A 22,103-nucleotide genomic window follows, 5' to 3' on the forward strand; every position below is an offset into this window, starting at 1 on the left:
TCTTGGTACTTCATGAAGCTGTAGGATGTATAATACCTGTTCCTGTATTCGCTGTTAATCTCCTGGTGCTGTAGGTAGCTGAAGGATTTATTTCAGGTAACCGATGATGATGGGGGGGGGGGGAGAGGTTGTCCTGAAGTGGATGATGGAGAAGAACAGCTCACAATACCACAAGCACAGGGAATTCACCACAAGCACAATCATCCACCACAAGCACAGGGAATTCACCACAAGCACAATCATCCACCACAAGCACAGGGAATTCACCACAAGCACAATCATCCACCACAAGCACAGGAATTCACCACAAGCACAATCATCCACCACAAGCACAGGGAATTCACCACAAGCACAATCATCCACCACAAGCACAGGGAATTCACCACAAGCACAATCATCCACCACAAGCACAGGGAATTCACCACAAGCACAATCATCCACCACAAGCACAGGGAATTCACCACAAGCACAATCATCCACCACAAGCACAGGGAATTCACCACAAGCACAATCATCCACCACAAGCACAGGAATTCACCACAAGCACAATCATCCACCACAAGCACAGGAATTCACCACAAGCACAATCATCCACCACAAGCACAGGGAATTCACCACAAGCACAATCATCCACCACAAGCACAGGGAATTCACCACAAGCACAATCATCCACCACAAGCACAGGGAATTCACCACAAGCACAATCATCCACCACAAGCACAGGGAATTCACCACAAGCACAATCATTCACCACAAGCACAGGGAATTCAGAAAACGTACAGGAAATTTGTCTGTTTTTTTCCTGGTTATTTTGCTGGTTAAGTGTCCCCTTGTCGGACATTTTAAAGGACACACCTGCTATAGCTCCTCTCCTGTCTTCCCCACACAAGCCCTTTTCACACATACATCTTAACCTGTAAACGTTCTGGAAATTTTCTGTCGGCATCCTGTGTGAAGAGTTGAGGTTGAATGGAGTTTATTTTCCATGTAAGACGTTCCTCCAGTTTTGCCGTTGGGACCTGGTCAGATTTATGGGAATCGCAGCGCAGCACAGTAGCTCCATATTACAGCCGTGCCCTGCTGTCCACCATCCCACTTCAGTGAATCTATCGAAACTACAATCTTTTAATTTGGATGAAAAATCCGTTTCGCCCTGAAGACAGTCAAAGTCTGTCAGCTGATCTTTCCCTGGTAACACTTGACAAAGCAATGGACCTGAGATCATAGCGCTGGTAAAGTGTTCCTTTACTGTCCACAGGGTGGCAGCGCGCATCAGAGAAGATTCTTACAGCAATTTCAGCTATACTGTGCCTATTCAGCAGTAAAAAAAAAAGGCTTATATATGCAATATGAGACATAGGGCAGATTCAACAGCATAACTTTCACAGTCCATAAAAGACTTCATAACGAGCCAAAATAGACTTTAAAGAGATATTAAAAGATTTATTCCAACATTTTATATTTTATACAGAACTTTCACAAGTTACAAGTTTACTGCCAACACAACAGTATCACACCCTTTTAATGCAGTTAACCAGGATTAACTACTTACAAGACCAGTGATGAAGCTTGGATCACCTGGCCACAATCCAAGGTCGTACAACATGTTCAATTTTACTTCTTTAACTGAGACATTATTTAAATATTGGTCTAATTCTCTCAGAGAATTTACACATGCAAAAAGCACAAAACAATGAAAGTACAAACGACCTTAAATGTGAGAATTTTCAGTAGAAGATTAAAATAATGCTGCAATGTCTCATAGAACTACACAGTAGTAAGCAAATACATTTTAATGGATTTAAAATAATGATGTAGTGATCTGTAACCTACAATTAATTCTGGCTATTGTCAGTAATTGCATTAACTGATAAATACATTATACATTTTTTAAATTTACTGAGCAGCATGAGATCTTATTCTGATTATTGATATAAAATACGCAATCATGTATTCTGCTTGGTTTCTAGGATGTGGAGTTCTCACGTTAAGGTTAGATTTTTTATGAGTGTGTGTGTGTGCATGTGTGTGTGTGTGTGTGTGTGTATACACACATATACATATACACACACACACACACACATATATACACAGCTTATTTGTGGGACTTGTACAGCAATAAAACGATCCTATTAAAAACAATGTGCATATTCTCTGGAAGGCTCTAACAAAATGTATCATCAATAATGCCATTTACAATGTTTCCTAAAATGTCACACTTAAAAAAGTAAATTAAATAAAGTACAATTTTCATTGCACCAACTGCCAAACCCAAAAGTTGTGAGTAAGCAGAAATGATATAGCAAATGTAAATAAAACATATTTGATATTCAAATGAATTCATTATGTACAAAGGACACCTTCACGACTGCAACACTGAATGGACACGGCTGTCTAAGCATTACAAGTCAAAATAAAGTCTTAGTCGTTTAATAATAAATATTAATGGCACATTTAGTAAAGTCAACATCGAGGAGATGTCTAAACGTTGAGAAAAGAATTACTGCAACCCTACAATCAGCGCATCTGTGACAATCAGACTACACAGGGAATGTTAGTCGACGCAATGCTCTTAAAACACACGTTTCTAATCCAAGCTGCTCCTTTCAGACTATTTTACAAGTGGAGGCAACCGGCGACATTCAAACGACACCGCGCCACTGCGAAGGCAGCCACACTACTCACGCACACAAAATATCCTGCCTGCCCCCCCATTTCAGTTTAAATTGATGGGGGTTCAGTAACAAGACAAGTATCAAAACCTATTCTAAAAGCCAGGACTTCAAACTGCTATACAGCCAAAATCTGTAAAAAAAAAAAAACATATTTAAAACCTCTCTTCCTCATGTGCAAAATGAAAGAAGGCAACGAAACGAAAGTGACGTCTTCTCCTCACGCCTCCTGATAGTGCTTCAAACCGACGGAAAATCATAAAGTGAATGAGCCAATGAGCTCGCGGACACACTTTGGTAGGAATGTCCCATTAACAAATCACCGCCTCGTCCGCTGGAAAGTGACACGCAAAACATTTACGGTGCTCAAAAGCTTCCACAAATCAAGCGCATGGAATTATTTAAATAATCGAATAAATACAATCAACGGTAAACGGCAAACCACGGGAAACAGAAATGAGAAATCGGTCCGGATTTCACGTCGTCCCGAGTGTCCATTCCTTTTAAATAAGACGGATTTGGCATTTAAGTAACATAAATAAAACAATAACACCTTAAAAAAATAAATTAAATTAAACAGAAAATCAACAGGAAAGATAAATACAGCAGTCTCTGACACGGGCATGAGTGACAGGTCCTCCGGCACCGCCCCCAGCGGTCGTGTGAAGAACGCGGCGGCTCGTCCGATCAGCTTCCCGACGGCTGGGTTTGGGCGGGCGCGTCGCCCCCCGCCGGCGGTCGGCTCTCCTCCGTGCTCTGGTCCGCTTGGGGGGCGGGGGCGGGGGCGGGGCCGGGGGCGGGGCCGGCCGGGGTCGCGGAGGAGGAGCTGACCCCGTTGGAGGTGCTTACGGAGCTGTGCTGGATGGCCTCGGCCTGGGGGCTTCCGGGGACCGACATCACCTCGCTGTCATCCTCGGCGTCTGGAACAAGGAGAAGCCCTGGCCTCAGTCACCACCAGGGAGGCCCATGCATCTCCCTCTCTCCCTCTCTCCCTCTCTCTCTCTCTCTCACCAGGGGACCCATCCCTCTCTTGACTATCCTTTGAAGTGCTCAGCCATATATGCGCTGGAAAAAACTCTCACTCTGCTATGTGTACTTAAAAGCACCCACACCTTACATACTGTATAGTGCTTATAAGAACCCGCATCTGATTGTTACACGCTGTATAGTGCTTATAAGCACCCTTATCTGATTCTTACATGCTGTATAGTGCTTATAAGCACCGTTATATGATTCTTACATGCTGTATAGTGCTTATAAGCACCCATATCTGATTCTTACATGCTGTATAGTGCTTTTAAGCACCCTTGACTGATGCATTGTCCTGTACATGCTATATAGTGCTCATACACACCCTTATCTGATGCTTTTGGACCATGGATTAAAAGATTACATGTACTTAAATGGAACATCAAGATACATTTACCCTAGAAAAACCAACTAAATATGCATGAAAGGCATTAGCATGTCACGCCTTACCAAGGAAGTTTAGCGATATTTACATCTTTTATATTCGACTAAATACAATGAAATTGAAATTCCAAAAAAATTTCAAAATTTATGCTTTATTTCATGAATTTAAAACAGCTCAAATTTGTTCTGTGTATGAGATGTAATCAATATACACAAAATGAGAATAATCTGAAAAAAAAAATTCCCTTCACAGTTACCAAATTATGTATGGAAACACAGACTCATAGGTATATCCTGAGGGAAAGTTATGGTTTTATTTGACTGAGATTGCATCAGTCTGTCGAGCTTGTGCTAAGCTATTGCAGCGAGCAGTTGTAGCTGAAGTAAAACGTACAATATTCAACTTTTTGTAGAGCTGAAACAATTTCTGCCATCATGAACTGTGATCACATACAGTAGCATAATGAGTGAGACATTGTAAGTAAATGGAACATGGCATTTAAGGCTTCTCGCATTATATTATAAAGCGATATTGTCTCGATATGATGATCTAACACCAAAATGCAATACAATAAATAAAAATACGAAGTTATTGCCAACTTTGTTTTCAAGACCTAAGTCATACTGAGTGGAGTGGTGATTGTTCTACATTCTGCTGTGGTAACCCACATTTGGAAATGGCCTAGCATGAATATTCAGGAGTGACTGAGAATGTTCAAAAGTTTCACCAAAAAGAACCAGCAATTATGAATGACTTTTCCTTGCATGTAATCTATTACACCTGTGTGTGTGACTTGTGTTTTTAAACAGTGTTCTTCCTTGTGGACTTTGTCTTTGGACTCTGAAGCTGAGCTTCTGAGAATGCAGAACCCCAGGTAGGAAATAATGATATAAAGTATGAGAGTACGGCACAGTGTGGCACATATGAAATACGAGAGTAGGGCACAGCGTAGGTAAAAGCAGGAAAAACAGGTAAAATCACTCTGGGATTCATATTAGCATTCAACACTTTCCTGTTTCTATTTAGCCTTAGGGTATGGGTAAGCGAACACTCCCTGTGATTTGCCTGAATGTGTAGGTAAGGGAACATAACTCACTATGATTGGCCTGAAGCTACAGGTAAGGGAACGCCACTCACTATGATTGGCCTGATGGTGTGGGTAAGCAAACATTCACTGCGATTGGCCTGAGGGTGCGGTTAAGCGAACACTCACTGTGATTGGCTTGAGGGTGCAGATAAGGGTACAATACTCACTGTGATTGCCTTGAGGGTGTAGGTAAGGTAACAACACTCACTGTGATTGGCTTGAGGGTGTAGGTAAGGTAACAACACTCACTGTGATAGGCAGATTTCTTCTGCATGGCGGTCACAGGGCAGTCTTTATGAGCCAGGAGGAGCTGTTTGAGCTGAGCCACCTCGTTTCTCAGCAGGGTGACTTCACTCTGCAGAGGTGGAGACACAGCACAGCACAAGAAAGTCACTTTGAAGTACTAACACAGCATACTATAAAGTAGAAACCCAATTAGAAACCTTTAGCATGACCAATCAGATGCAACCCATTGTGTCAACCACATGGTGAAGACTCATTTTTTATGGGCCAGAACTTCTGCCCTCTTCCACTGTCTCTCAAAACACTGAGAAAAACTGAAACTTTGGAGAAGAGGTGCCAGATTGATCCTGAAAGGTCTGTTTTGGTTTGATCGACGTGTATGCGTCCATGGACTTACTTAAAGTGTCTTACACTTGTCTTGATGCACCTGAATGTCACAACTATTTTGATATATTTAATGAACTCCATGATCATGTATAGGCAAGGTCCCGATTACCATGCAAGATTTTTTTTAAATGACCCAAAACGACTCAAATTCTTTCAGCCAAAGTTTATAAGATTATGAAAATTAAAAAAATAAAATAAATACAATGCACTTTTTCAATTATGCTTTGTCTGGGAGATAATTATGATCTTTTAATGGCCACAGACCCACAAGTTAATCATTATGCAGGTGAGGTGCATTAATGTGCATGCAGATGGGGAGCATTAATGTGCATGCAGGTGGGGTGCATTAATATGCATGCAAGTGGGGTGCATTAATATGCATGCAGGTGGGGTGCATTAACGTGAATGCAGGTGGGGTGCATTAATGTTCATGCAGGTGGGGCGCATTAATGTGCATGTAGGTAGGGTGCATTCATGTGCACACAGGTGGGATGCATTAATGTGCATGCAGGTGGGGTGCATTAATGTGCATGCAGATGGGATGCATTAATGTGCATGCAGGTGGGGTGCATTAATGTGCATGCAGGTGGGGTGCATTAATGTGTATGCAGGTAGGGTGCATTAATGTGCATGCAGGTGGGGTGCATTAATGTGTATGCAGGTGGGGTGCATTAATGTGCATGCATGTAGGGTGCATTAATGTGCATGCAGGTGGGGTGCATTAATGTGTATGCAGGTAGGGTGCATTAATGTGCATGCAGGTGGGGTGCATTAATATGCATGCAGGTGGGATGCATTAATGTGCATGCAGGTGGGGTGCATTAATGTGTATGCAGGTGGGGTGCATTAATGTGCATGCAGGTGGGATGCATTAATGTGCATGCAGGTGGGGTGCATTAATGTGTATGCAGGTAGGGTGCATTAATGTGCATGCAGGTGGGGTGCATTAATGTGAATGCAGGAGGGATGTATTAATGTGCATGCAGGTAGGGTGCATTAATGTGCATGCAGGTGGGGTGCATTAAATTCTCACTAAAACAGGGGGATGCACTGAAGCAGATGAAGTACGGATGTCCAGGCTGGGAGATCAGCCCACCTGTAGCTGCCCGTTGAGGGTTAGGGTTAGCGTTAGCCCACCTGTAGCTGCCCGTTGAGGGTTAGGGTTAGGGTCAGCCCACCTGTAGCTGCCCGTTGAGGGTTAGGGTTACCGTTAGCCCACCTGTAGCTGCCCGTTGAGGGTTAGGGTTACCGTTAGCCCACCTGTAGCTGCCCGTTGAGGGTTAGGGTTACCGTTAGCCCACCTGTAGCTGCCCGTTGAGGGTTAGGTTACCGTTAGCCCACCTGTAGCTGCCCGTTGAGCGTTAGGGTTACCGTTAGCCCACCTGTAGCTGCCCTTGAGGGTTAGGGTTACCGTTAGCCCACCTGTAGCTGCCGTTGAGGGTTAGGGTTACCGTTAGCCCACCTGTAGCTGCCGTTGAGGGTTAGGGTTACCGTTAGCCCACCTGTAGCTGCCCGTTGAGGGTTAGGGTTACCGCTAGCCCACCTGTAGCTCCCCGTTGAGGGTTAGGGTTACCGCTAGCCCACCTGTAGCTCCCCGTTGAGGGTTAGGGTTACCGTTAGCCCACCTGTAGCTGCCCATTGAGGGTTAGGGTTACCGTTAGCCCACCTGTAGCTGCCCGTTGAGGGTTAGGGTTACCGTTAGCCCACCTGTAGCTGCCCGTTGAGGGTTAGGGTTACCGTTAGCCCACCTGTAGCTGCCCGTTGAGGGTTAGGGTTACCGTTAGCCCACCTGTAGCTGCCCGTTGAGGGTTAGGGTTACCGTTAGCCCACCTGTAGCTGCCCGTTGAGGTTAGGGTTACCGTTAGCCACCTGTAGCTGCCCGTTGAGGGTTAGGGTTACCGTTAGCCCACCTGTAGCTGCCCGTTGAGGGTTAGGGTTACCGTTAGCCCACCTGTAGCTGCCCGTTGAGGGTTAGGGTAACCGTTAGCCCACCTGTAGCTGCCCGTTGAGGGTTAGGGTAACCGTTAGCCCACCTGTAGCTGCCCGTGAGGGTTAGGTAACCGTTAGCCCACCTGTAGCTGCCCGTGAGGTTAGGGTTACCGTTAGCCCACCTGTAGCTGCCCGTTGAGGGTTAGGGTTACCGTTAGCCCACCTGTAGCTGCCCGTTGAGGGTTAGGGTTACCGTTAGCCCACCTGTAGCTGCCCGTTGAGGGTTAGGGTTACCGTTAGCCCACCTGTAGCTGCCCGTTGAGGGTTAGGGTTACCGCTAGCCCACCTGTAGCTGCCCGTTGAGGGTTAGGGTTAGCGTTAGCCCACCTGTAGCTCCCCGTTGAGGGTAAGGGTTAGCCCACCTGTAGCTCCCCGTTGAGGGTAAGGGTTAGCCCACCTGTAGCTGCCCGTTGAGGGTTAGGGTTACCGTTAGCCCACCTGTAGCTGCCCGTTGAGGGTTAGGGTTACCGTTAGCCCACCTGTAGCTGCCCGTTGAGGGTTAGGGTTACCGTTAGCCCACCTGTAGCTGCCCGTTGAGGGAGTTGAGGTCCTCGGCCTTCTTCTCCAGGGACTGGACCCACACTTTCCTCTTCTGCCTGCAGCGGGAGGCGGCCGCGCGGTTCCGCTCCAGGAACTTGCGCCGTTTCTCGTCGGGGTCCTCGCTCATGGCCCTGCGTCGCCGCCCCCCCGTGCTGGGGGTGTGCTGGGCGGGGGGCGCCGGGGAGGCCTGCCACAAACACACCACGTCACCTCGAGTCTCCACGCGTCATTAGTGTACTGACGGTGCATATGCACGCGAGTACTTACACACACATGCTGACAAGCATATGCATGCACATACTCACAAACATATGCATGCACATACTCACAAGCATATGCATGCACATACTCACAAACATATGCATGCACAAAGCACATACACTCGCACCTGCAAGCACACACACACACTTAAACACTCTCACACATAGACATGCATGCGTACACACCCACATACACACACAAACATATATGTACAAACATGCACACACAGACAAACATACAGGTGTCTCTGTTAGAGGTGGGACACAACTACACACATACGCACGCACAGGTGTCTCTGTGGTAGAGGTGGCACACACACACATTCACAGGTGTCTCTGTTTGTAGAAGTGGCGCACACACACACACACACACACACACTCACAGGTGTCTCTGTGGTAGAGGTGGTACACACACACACACATACACTCACACACACACACACTCACAGGTGTCTCTGTGGTAGAGGTGGCGCACACACACACACACACTCACAGGTGTCTCTGTGGTAGAGGTGGCACACACACACACATACACTCACACTCACAGGTGTCTCTGTGGTAGAGGTGGCACACACACACACTCACAGGTGTCTCTGTGGTAGAGGTGGCACACACACACACACTCACAGGTGTCTCTGTGGTAGAGGTGGCACACACACACACACTCACACTCACAGGTGTCTCTGTGGTAGAGGTGGCACACGCACACACACACACACACACACTCACACTCACACTCACAGGTGTCTCTGTGGTAGAGGTGGCAGGCTGCTGCAGAGACTGTGGACAGGGCTCCTCAGCTGGGGCAGGGGGTGGAGTATTAGTATGAGTGACAGCACTGGTCTGGGCATCTCCCGCCTCTCCATTAGGTACCTGAGCGTGCTGCTGAGTCAGAGCCGCTTTCAGCCTCTGGAGAAAGAAGAGGGGGAAAAAGCCAATCAGAGAGAGGAGACAATAATAGCCAATCAGAGAGAGGAGATGAGGACAGCCAATCAGAGAAGACAAGAACATCCAATCTCTCTTTACCTCTCTCCCTCCCTCTCCATGTCTACCTCTCTATACCTTTCTCTCTCTTTATCTCTCTTTTGCCACCTCTCTCTTTCCTTCCTCCATACCTCTCTCTCTTTTTATTCATCTCTCCATACCTCTCTCTATCCATCTCTGCATCTCACTACCGTGCTCCTGAGGCATGCACTGCAGCCCGGAGTAGGAAGTGTTCCAACAATGCTGTCATTAATCCGACAGACTGTCAGCTCACTGCTAATCCAACATAGGTCACAGGACACATATTACACATATATTTATAGATGCTATTGTACTGGAAAAACAATATCAATAAGGTACTGAACCTTACCATCATCGACGCATCATAAAACATGACTGACATCATAAGAATGTGCACGCAGATGCATACAGAATATGACAGCCATCAGGAGACAGGGATATTATCAGTGGCTGCGCTTAAAATACTCTTAATTTATAACGGACTAAACTACTCAGACATCAATCAAACGCAAGCAGTAGGTTACCAACTAAAGCCTTTATGAAGGTGCAGTGATTTGAGAGAAACCTGACCACAGTTCTCTATTATCCATGGCTGCCTATTGGGTCATACTATCCCATCCCTTTATTCAAGCCCTTTACATTGCAAACTCTCGATTTATCAGGATAAAATTACACTGCTTAAGGTATAAAGCCAACTAGCCAACATTTTTATAGAGAACTATGAGAGAGCCGTGTGTTGTGTAATTAAATACCGTTACGACATCAATTAAGCAAGAGTAGTGAGTGGTTTTTCAGTTCACTGCTTACAGTCACTTCTAACATTTTTAGTCAAGTGTATCATGGGAGTGAGATCTGTCACAACAGAGGAATACATCTTAAGTCTATGCGGTAAAATGGGAAACAAAAGGCATAATTCTTAATGTTCCTTTTGTATATGTAAATATTGCTAACCACCTTCTGTGCCTATGGAAAAGAGGACTCGGATAACTCACTGGGAAGTTTCCTTAGAAAAGGGCAGGAATCTGAAGCTTTTGTACCATGCTGGGGCGACATAGCTCAGGAGGTAAGACCGATTGTCTGGCAATCGGAGGGTTGCCGGTTCAAACCCCACCCTGGGCGTGTCGAAGTGTTGCCTTTTTACTATGAAAAACTAATATATTCACAGAAAATGACCTGGACAGAAGAAAATAACTTGCATATTTATTCTTCCACATTCAGCATAAGTACACAGCCTTCACAATATTAATAGAAATTTACATGGGTAAGTAAAATATTTTGTTTATAAAAATAGTGCTTTCATCTACGAAATTAAAATAATCCCAATATTTTACTGGAAATGCTTAATCTCTTCAGCAGAAACAAAGCATACACCTGAGTTACAGCATACCCGAATACAACCTCAGGAAAAAAGGCAATAGACTTATATATATATAGATATATATATATGCTATAAACAATCTGAAGATGAATGAACCATTCTGCGTCCTTACAAAAGAGAACATTTTTACACTGAGGAACATGAGACCTCAAACAGACACTCATGCCACTTAAATCTTTCCACCAAATTAGGTTTCTGCTACATGGCATAATTCTCCCAAACAAAAGCTCCATAATTCACAAACGAAACATATGAAAGAAACATTAATTGCAGTCTTCTTCCAAGGGGTGTTACTCCACCATCTGCTGGTGTTTCATATACTTTATTATACAACTGCTTAACAGCACAGTCCACTAGATTCAGCCCAGTTCAGTATTACTTTTGGGGGAGAGGGAAGGGGCTGTATGCTGCTGACCTTGGGGTGGGTGGAGAGAGCGGGCAGGACCACAGGCTCTGTGGCAGGCAGGGCAGGCACAGTGGGCCTCTCTGACTGTGTGCCAGGGCAGGATCACCCTCTGCAGGTGGGCTGTGTGACACTTTTGGAGCTGGATATGTGAGTATGATACCTCTCACTTGCCTGATGTCTAAGCATGTGCAGATGGGATTCCTTTGCATGCCAGCTCTGGAAGTTGTTGATGCTCATGTTTCCGTTAGCAAAGTTTATTTCGGTCAGGAAAGTCAGGTTTTGCAAGGGGACTGAAATCAGCTGGCATAATGAGCACATGGCATTAAAACTACCTGAGTAGAGCTGGAGATTGTGTGTTTGCCACACAACAACATCTAATGCTACGTTTGCCTGATGGAAGAAATAAACTACCACTGTTCCCACATTGAGCTGTAACTCCCAGTGTCTGAGCTGTTACTCGCACAGTGACTGACCTGTTACTCCTACAGTGACTGAGCTGTTACTCACACAGTGACTGGGCTGTTACTCACACACTGACTGAGGTGTTACTCCCACAGTGACTGGGCTGTTACTCACACACTGAGCTGTTACTCTCACAGTGACTGAGCTGTTACTCCCACAGTGACTGAGCTGTTACTCCCACAGTGACTGAGCTGTTACTCCCACAGTGACTGAGCTGTTACTCACAGTGACTGGGCTGTTACTCATATTGACTGAGCTGTTACTCGCACAGTGACTGAGCTGTTACTCACACAGTATGCAGACTCATTTGACGATTCAATGCGGATATACTAGAAATATATTAGAAACAGGTTAAGTGGCTAGTTAGCAGGGAACTTTCTTAGCTTTATAGCTGTGTATGAGCAGTTTTAAACTCTAGCTAGTAAATGAAAACTGTCAATCGATGTGAATGAAACCGAACTTGACAATCACCGCGCCCCGCCAGCACACACACACGCTCAGCGAGAGGAAGGAGCATTACCAATTTGGCCTCTGATTGGATGGGTTGTGGTGATGAGGGGCCTGGGATTCCTGGGACGTTAGGCACTACGGTGACAGGTCTGACCAGCTGCTAACAGACACAAGGAGAGAGAACACATCAAAGTGAGCAATTTTTTTTCTTCCTGGAAGTACATTCCAGTACCACCAAATCCTGTGTAATGAAAGGAAATGCGATATAGGTTCAAATAAAAACAGTTTCTAGGTCGGAGTTTGACAGGCCTTGCATGTGCACGACAGAAACAAGTCAGACTTACAGGCATGGTAGTGGGAATATGCACACTTGGGTTTGCAATGGATGCTGGGATAGCGACAGGCATCGTCTGTCCATTGGGAAGCTGCAGAAGCACGGGGAAGGTTCCAGACACGGGGCTACAGACAAATAAGAGCATATTCTTTACACAAATAAATTATGCAGCCACCAATCACAAGACAAAACAGGAAAAAACACTCATATGATTCATATCACCCACAAATACTGACAAGCAGCTGTCCCATCTTATTTAAAAGGAAAACTATAAGATTTGAAACATCTATGTAAAGGTGACACACTACACAGATAAATCATTTCATTTCATATATGAAGAGCAGTTAGACTATTAGCCTGTTGGCGGATGGCACCTGTGTACAGTTACTCACACTATGGGTCTGTTAGAGGATGGGACCTGTGTACAGTTACTCACACTATGGGTCTGTTGGAGGATGGGACCTGTGTACAGTTACTCACACTATGGGTCTGTTAGAGGATGGGACCTGTGTACAGTTACTCACACTATGGGTCTGTTGGCGGATGGGACCTGTGTACAGTTACTCACACTATGGGTCTGTTGGCGGATGGGACCTGTGTACAGTTACTCACACTATGGGTCTGTTAGAGGATGGGACCTGTGTACAGTTACTCACACTATGGGTCTGTTGGCGGATGGGACCTGTGTACAGTTACTCACACTATGGGTCTGTTAGAGGATGGGACCTGTGTACAGTTACTCACACTATGGGTCTGTTAGAGGATGGGACCTGTGTACAGTTACTCACACTATGGGTCTGTTGGCGGATGGGACCTGTGTACAGTTACTCACACTATGGGTCTGTTGGCGGATGGGACCTGTGTACAGTTACTCACACTATGGGTCTGTTAGAGGATGGGACCTGTGTACAGTTACTCACACAATGGGTCTGTTGGCAGATGGGACCTGTGTACAGTTACTCACACTATGGGTCTGTTAGAGGATGGGACCTGTGTACAGTTACTCACACTATGGGTCTGTTGCGGATGGGACCTGTGTACAGTTACTCACACTATGGGTCTGTTGGAGGATGGGACCTGTGTACAGTTACTCACACTATGGGTCTGTTGGCGGATGGGACCTGTGTACAGTTACTCACACTATGGGTCTGTTGGCGGATGGGACCTGTGTACAGTTACTCACACTATGGGTCTGTTAGAGGATGGGACCTGTGTACAGTTACTCACACTATGGGTCTGTTAGAGGATGGGACCTGTGTACAGTTACTCACACTATGGGTCTGTTGGAGGATGGGACCTGTGTACAGTTACTCACACTATGGGTCTGTTAGAGGATGGGACCTGTGTACAGTTACTCACACTATGGGTCTGTTGGCGGATGGGACCTGTGTACAGTTACTCACACTATGGGTCTGTTGGCGGATGGGACCTGTGTACAGTTACTCACACTATGGGTCTGTTAGAGGATGGGACCTGTGTACAGTTACTCACACTATGGGTCTGTTGGCGGATGGGACCTGTGTAATGACAGAGCTGGAGGTTGGCGAGGGCAGGGTGGGCTGGACCACCAGGCTGGCGTCTGGACCCGCCAGCAGGACGCTGGGCACCTGCAGAGACGCGGGGCGGATGATGGTGGAAGCCGGCTGGGACGAGGGCTGCAGAGAAACGTCCTGGAAATATAACCACGTGGTTCAGAAGCAGCGAGAGCTGGGGCAGATTCAGACAGCACTGGGGCAGTTTCAGACAGCACTGGGGCAGAATCAGACAGGACTGGGGCAGTTTCAGACAGCACTGGGGCAGTTTCAGACAGAAATGGGGCAGTTTCAGACAGCACTGGGGCAGATTCAGACAGCACTGGGGCAGATTCAGACAGGACTGGGGCAGTTTCAGACAGCACTGGGGCAGTTTCAGACAGAAATGGGGCAGATTCAGACAGCACTGGGCAGTTTCAGACAGCACTGGGGCAGATTCAGACAGCACTGGGGCAGTTTCAGACAGAAATGGGGCAGTTTCAGACAGCACTGGGGCAGTTTCTGACAGAAATGAGTCAGTTTCAGGCAGCACTGGGGCAGTTTCAGACAGCACTGGGGCAGTTTCAGACAGCACTGGGGCAGTTTCTGACAGAAACGGGGCAGTTTCAGACAGCACTGGGGCAGTTTCTGACAGAAATGGGGCAGTTTTATCATTTGTGAAAGAGTCCAGATTGAAACTAATCCAGGGCAAGACAAAAGCCTGTGAAAAAGAGCCTGGGACCAAGAGAAAGGTTTTTTTTTACCCTTTACCAGCCAAATTCACGGGTAAAGCTATGCAGAGTCCCAGCAGCTCTCTATACTCAAAACCTCTGCTTAATTATAAAATAAGAAAGTTTAAAAAAAAACTTTATTTGCTAAACAAATAAAGATATTTTGTTCCCATACGAGTTATTTGAAGTTTGTGTTCATCTACTTCTTCCATGAATGAGAAAACTTGCATGGGTGCTTTTAATGAAAAACAGGGAGGCATCAGTATAATTATTATAATTATTATTAGTAAGATATAAACCGTGAATTATAGTCACTTATGAGGAGATAAATACTCATCACTGAGACTGGCTCCAGAATTGACATTTTGTGGACCCTTACTTATTTCTAAGGATGCCAAGAATTTTGTGCTTTCTTCAGAGTAGTAGACCTCAGTGCGGACTTGCCCCATCTATCTGTACTGTATGCACTCCTGTCTACAGGTTATCTGTCTATTACTTGTTATTACTGTACATGCTTTCAGAAGCTTTAAACATAAAATTCCGACCAAGTGCAATAGTAACCATCTTCTGAGAACTGGACACAGTAGGATCTCTTAGAAACAGACAAGAACACTATTAGCATGGAAATCATCAACGTCTACACATGCATCCCTAATAGCTTTATGATTTGATGCCGTTTAAAGCAAGGAAATAAAATGTGCTGTCAGAGGGCCTGTTGACAAAGCTTGATCTTATTCTGACCAGTGCGATTCTCTGGGTCCTTCATCTCTTACGGTGTTGTTACTTGAAGGACATTATAGTGACCTTGTTTGGTTGTCCAATGTTTGCTGTTATGTTTTTTAATCTGTGTATTCCTTTGTCTGTGTCACTTGTAATGAGCATTGAGCTGAAGGAAATTTTCCATTTTATTTTATATTTAATGGACAATAAAGTTCTCTATTCTATTCTATTCTTTGGATATAATGGTTGCCTCAACTAACAGAAAAAACTCACTCCATCACACACTCTCACATCCGTACAACGGTTGTTCAAATCTGAAGCATAACCCCAGATAATATATGACAAAACAATGAATTTGTGAATAATTCTGGATGATTATTGTTATGATGTGAAAAGAGAAAAAAATACAAAAAGAAAACACTTGGAAATATCTGTCTGTGCATTGTCACAGATCTGTACACCAATATTTTTCTCAATAAAGCGCATTATAATAATGCATACAACCATAATAACATGGGAAAGAATAAATACTGCTGCCAAGTTTTTTCACAGACATGAGAAAAGCAGCTTAAACCAGCTGTGAAAATCTGACTGTTACTTGTCTAAACTATGAAAGAACTTTATTCTCTTAACTAGGCGATTAACTGCATTAACATTCCAACTCACAAAATACAGATCACTGCCTGTATTGTGTTTTATTACGATGTTAAAGTTCTGATAGCAATATAACTACACAGGCAGGCAGCAGTTGGACAGGCACCTTTAAAAAAACCCAGCCAGAGATCTGAGCCTAAACCAATAGGGACCAAATGCAAACTAATCAAAAACCAAAAAAATGTAAATAATAAAGACCCACACCACCACCACCACTGTGTGGCCCACCAACATGCATCCAGGAGATGTCAAAGCAGCCTTTATGGTGGCAGGTCAACCCAAACTCAGCTTTTACCCCACACATCAGCAGCAGGTTAGCCATTACAAAAACCCAACGAACACACGGAAAAATGACCGCAAGGTAACTACAACACACAGGCGCCATATTTAAGAGGGCAGCATTGCGGGCTGCTGTAAAGCTACAACGTTCGGTCCTTAAAGGCTAAGTGGAATTAAACCATGAAACCATAAGGTTCCCTGCTAAATTCAGCCATATAACACAGCACAGCTGAGCTTATTCTATTCTTTATTTACAGTTGTGTCAGGTGTGCTTGAGGTGGAATGCATCAAATACCTGGATCTGGCTAGGATTACCCAAGAAGAGGTTTGCAGGACCAGTGCTCTAATCTGACCGTTAAATATTGGGAAATCAAAGGTTACACATTCAGTTATTCAAGTTGCAAGGAGCAAAAGAAAGAACAATTATGAGTGAATTCATGGCCATTATTGTGTATTTTTTTGAGTACCCTGAAGCATGCAGCGGTCATCTTTAATGTTTAACTGCACAATTACATTGAGTCACGAGGAACTGTGAGGAATCTGAGTCTACATAAGCACGGACACCACAGGTGTCACACTCCAGTCCTGGCGGGCCGCAGTGTCTGCCGGTTTTCTGTGCTGTTTTTGGCACACGCTTCACATAAGTGATTAATTGGCTAAGGAATCCACACACTTTCTCAAGGCCTTAACTGGTAGCAGACTGAAAGGAAAACATAAAAACCCGTAGACACTGCTGCCCCCTTGCATCCAGTTTGACACCCCTGCTTTACACACACAAACAAAAACAGGAGAGAAGGCCCAAACAGCACTGCACACACATGTTACAGTCAATGCTCAGCACAGTTTATCCCACTGAAAAACGCTCTGTGGCATCTTGTTTGGATGAGCCATATATTTACTATTTGTCCCATTAATTTAGCCACTTAACCAGCTAAATCACCAAAACACCACATAACGGCACTGTAGCAGCAAGAGCTAATGTGTGGGCAGCAGTTTTAAATAAGTCTAAACTAAAATGAAAATGAACCAGAAAACTTTAACAGTGAACAGCGTGAGTCATGGCTAGGGCGGCCGCTGTATCCCGTGGTGAACAGACGGAAACACGAAAAGGGATAATTGCCTTGTTTCGCAGTTTATTAACTCGCAAACAAAGGAGCACCGAAACCTTCCCACATGAACTGGAAAAAAGGCTCAAAGAAAACAGGTCCACAATTGGAAACCCAAAAGTGAAGCACACAGAATACCTCCCGGTTACAGCCAACCAATCCTCCTAGGCTTGAAACTCAGGCCTCTTTAATAAAGGCACAGTTGTCCACTGCCAATGTGATTACCATGAACCACAGCTGCGGCTAAACCAGTAACTAGGGTAGGTGCTGCCCCCTGGCAACAGTTACAGTATCTATGCAGCAGCCTTTGCTTAGCCTGCATATAAAAGTCCATTCCAACAACTCAATAAGGAAAGCAGATGACAGATTGTGGTTGACTCCGGTACTGCAAAATGGCAAATATTTAACTTTCTTCACAGGCTTAGAAGTGAAGGATATGGTATGCGCCAAACAGTTTCTTTCTGGAACCTGTTGGTGTGTGTTGCCACCTCCGTCTCAGATGCTGGTCAGTGTTTTTTTTTAATTAGCTTTGGGTATTTATGACAATAGTAGGAGTTTTGTGGGTTTTATTTAAAAATGTGTTTAAAATAAAATTCATACTGCATGACTGGAAGCTCGCCTACTTAATTTCTCTGACAACCAGAAATTGCTTATGTTCTACTCCTTTTTGTGAATTATGTTTTGACACAACTATAAGAGGTTTTTTGTCATTCGCAATTGTAAATACCTTATCATTGATGTCTTTTTAAAGGTAAATTAACTAAAAAGCAGAGGTCCTAAACTGACACCCGGAGCACCTCACCTCCCACAGCCCTGAAAATTCCTCATAGACAAATGGACCTGAACCTTGGAATAAATTGTAAATCCACTTTGAAAAAAACATTTGGCTGCTGTAATTCCCTCTGGTGTCAGTTTTTCAGTCAGAGTTGGGAGGCCCACCACATGAGCCCCTAAAGACACTGTGGCAGCTCCACCTTACCCTGTCATCACTGGTGGTGGACTCGGGGTGCGGCAGGGGACTGTCCCGCTGGGAGACTGCAGCGCAGGGCTCCTCAATTTTACTTCTGATGACTGGCGTAGCAAGTGGGGACAAGTCCAAGGGGAGCTGGGGTACACCAGAGGACACCAAAGCCAGAAAAAAAGACAGAAAAACAGAAAACAAAAATCTGTTATTAACTTTGCACTGACAATGTCGCCAAGAAACAGTGAGTAATACATTTAGGACTCCATTTTAATGCATAGGTAGTCAACACAAGAAAAGCACTGGCATGGATTAATAAAGCTCTTAATCAGTTTAGCTATTATTAGGACACTAACGAAACACGTCTTTCGCTGAAGCACATGATGTCATCTGCCACTTCACATTACATCACAGTTCACAAGTCAGGCTCACATAGACAGGAGTCGGAGGAAGACACTTAGTGTGTAGCTCAGAATGCCAACCACAGGGGGCACCAGAGAGAGAGGAAATGCTTTCAGCCCAGCTGACACAGGAACGTCCCAGATTCTACATATTCTAATAACGGGATTATTCAGTATTGAGTAATGCAACTTCTGTCACACTTACACTGCCAGTGAAGTGAAATCATGCAAAAATGTTTCAAGTTACACATGTCAGAACCCAGCGATTGAGAAATGGATGCTCGGAGGCACGGAGGTCATTGCTGGTTTATTCATTTTATTAATAACTGGTGCATATCACATAGAAGTGATAACAAGTTCTAAAAGACAAGTTTTGCCGTCATGTCATCATATTGCACAAGTAGAACATTTTACTGTTTATGTACTCTACATAGAGCCCATAGCATTTAGGCCACCTTGTCTGTGTTGAACTGCAGGTCTATACTGACATTATTACCACACCTGTACTTAAAACTGACTGATCCTGTGTGGTCCTGATGCTCTTTGCAATCGCATGTTTACAGATTTACCTTTTCTTTCCCAATGTAACATTAAAAATGGTTGTACAATGAAAAGACCATAATTATTTATTGTCCTATGATGGATCTATGTGTGGATGCCAAATATGTTTTGGCAAAAAGGCCACCTATCAAAGACTCTCGCTCACAAATGGTTGACTCAGTGCTAAGACCTGGGGCCTGCCTCACAAAGCAGGATTACTGAGTTAGCTGGATAACTGTAAAACCTGGAACAGCTCTTGTTACTTTAATCCATGTTCCAGTTTCGGGAGGGTTCTCAGTGCAGTTATCCAGCTAACTGAGTAATCCTGCTTCGTTATACAGGCCCCAGGTTATTGGGAGTGTAATCTTTAGACCCCTTAAACTTGTCAGAATAACATTATGCCATGTACACCAATCCACATCCCAAACAAAGAACCCCGCCCCCTTTTCATCCAACCAGTGTGACCACTAAAAATCATAATGAAAATATCAATCTGCAATGCTCCAAAACATACATCTGAATTTGGGAATTCTGAATTTAAAATGGAGCCCTTAAAGTTCTTACACATTTAAGGACACTGGCTCTTATTTCTAGCCATTCCACAACAATGAAAATTACCTTTTTGATGTCCTCTTCTGTTGCTTTTTTGAAGTCATGTTCAAAAGGACTAGCAAGTTCATTAAACAGTCCCACTTCTTCACAGTTCTTCAAAAAGCGAGTGGGTGTTGGTGTTTGGTCTGAAAAAATTAAACAATTAAATTAAACTCATTTCTCACACCCAAAACAGCTTAACCATTGACCACACCGGAGACCTACCAGCAACAATGACACTGTCATTCCGAGCTGGACCAAACTTTAGTGTCATCTCATGTTTGTGTTTATGGACGGCCAAATGGTCTTCATTGGTGAACCGCTGTTAAAATAAAATAAAATAAAAGTGCGTTTTTTATTGAGTTAATGTGTCCGGTTAAAAGTTCTTGCATAAGGAACGTGAACATGTATAAGTCTTGCATACCTGACCACACCCAGGAGCAGTGCATACGAAGGGTTTGTCATCACTCATATTCAGTCAATCCGTTTTATATCCTGAATAAAAACATATGTCAAAGGGAACAGGAATCACAATTCATCAAATTACAGTGATTAGCAGAGCAATTGACGTTCCTAAACGAGACGTTAAATCTTTTCCATGTTTCCAACATCTCTTTTTTTTTGGTGAATGTATACACCGGCACACTATTACTCACATTTTAACACTGCACCGGCCATCGTATGCTCCAGATCTCGGCTAAACTATAATAAACCCAATATTCGTTATTACATTAATGCATGTGCAGCGTTATTATCATAGCAGCCTTCTATTTAGCTTTACTCACCAAACTGGCATTTCTGATCGATTTCTGACCAACATTCTGGCGTGTACATATATAGTATTAGCACAGCTTTACGGAATCGTCCTCGCACAATCTTATTTCGGAGTCCCCCATTTCCTCTTATTGCTGTTTTTCCCAGATTCATCAGGACATTACTCAGAACCCGCTGGATGATAAGTGTTCTCAGCTAGAGTCGCTAAAATGATTCGGCTTTCTGTGCGAGATAGGTAACTGGTTCTATTTAATCGACGATTAGCTATGCCCGCCATCCAAAACAGGTGTGCGAGCTGTCAAAATTATACAGTCAAGCAAATGCAGGTGTCTGCTACATTGCTGTGGATCTTGTGCTAACTGTTCATATGCGAAAACAGCTGCTTTGATGGCACGTTTCAACAGTTCCATACTGGTAGTTCTAGGCAGCTAGCATTAGCTAGCTTGACAGATCATAGCAACATTGTCTACGGTAAGTTGTCAGCTGGTGAAACAACGATAACCATGTAGCTACCTGCTGTCGTTTACGCCTGCTGATAATTACTACCAAGCAAATTATTTTCATTCTTGCAATAATGGTAATGCTAACGGGGAAACATGCTAGCGATCAATCAAACAATGTCACGAATTATTGTCGTACACATCGATTGTTTTGACTCGCCAGTTAGCACCCCTCTCTTGCTGAGGTATCCTACGGGTTGGATTTGGCTGAGGGTAATGTTAGCCACACTGTTACCGCTAGCTGGCTGCAATCACCGTCGCCATATTATAAGCTATTATTATTACTACAGACCCGTGCATGTAGTAATAATTCAGAATGAGCATCATATGATAATACTGAACATCTGTAGGATTTCACTTAACCCGTGTACAATATCTTTGTTTCCAACCGCTATCAATTTAAATGGAGTATTTACACTTACCCACGGGCTCAACCTTTCCACGCGCAAAACCCCACGACTGCCCCCAGATCTCGCGACGTGCGTGCTTCGAAGCTGTGGGCATCTTCCGTAATCGTCAGTGGAGTAAAGACACATTACGTAATCAATCTCCCTGTGCACACGTGTGTTTTGACAGATACACTGCAGCCAAATCTTTGAGGTGTCGGTGTACTAACTTCAAAACACACTGTCTTACAGCGTGGAAAATTATTAGAGCTCCGGAAAATTAACGTTCATATCTGGATAATATTATGGAACAGAATCAACG

The 22,103-nt window shown here is 44.4% G+C and overlaps 1 protein-coding gene across 7 annotated transcripts; it reads right to left on the reverse strand.

Moving 5' to 3' along the window:
- Positions 1-1,419: 1,419 nt before the first annotated feature.
- Positions 1,420-21,971, reverse strand: LOC135240608 (cyclic AMP-dependent transcription factor ATF-2-like). 7 transcript variants are annotated; one of them, XM_064310274.1, is made up of 13 exons: positions 21,818-21,963; positions 20,778-20,823; positions 20,546-20,616; positions 20,347-20,443; positions 20,149-20,267; positions 18,608-18,733; positions 14,119-14,297; positions 12,638-12,752; positions 12,364-12,453; positions 9,328-9,501; positions 8,313-8,519; positions 5,423-5,528; positions 1,420-3,592 (listed from the first exon to the last, which is right to left on the reverse strand). In XM_064310274.1, exons 3-13 carry the CDS (start codon positions 20,591-20,593, stop codon positions 3,360-3,362), a joined length of 1,494 nt encoding a protein of 497 aa, XP_064166344.1. In that variant the 5' UTR covers positions 20,594-20,616; positions 20,778-20,823; positions 21,818-21,963; the 3' UTR covers positions 1,420-3,359. The 7 variants fall into 7 exon arrangements, with proteins under 7 accessions (XP_064166344.1, XP_064166345.1, XP_064166348.1 ...); XM_064310275.1 differs by lacking the exon at positions 21,818-21,963 and adding an exon at positions 20,907-21,805; XM_064310278.1 differs by lacking the exon at positions 20,778-20,823 and having other exon boundaries at positions 12,364-12,450; positions 21,818-21,971.
- Between the last annotated feature and the right edge of the window lie 132 nt (positions 21,972-22,103).

This window comes from Anguilla rostrata, chromosome 15 (genome assembly GCF_018555375.3).
Source record: "Anguilla rostrata isolate EN2019 chromosome 15, ASM1855537v3, whole genome shotgun sequence".
Classification (NCBI taxonomy): domain Eukaryota; kingdom Metazoa; phylum Chordata; class Actinopteri; order Anguilliformes; family Anguillidae; genus Anguilla; species Anguilla rostrata.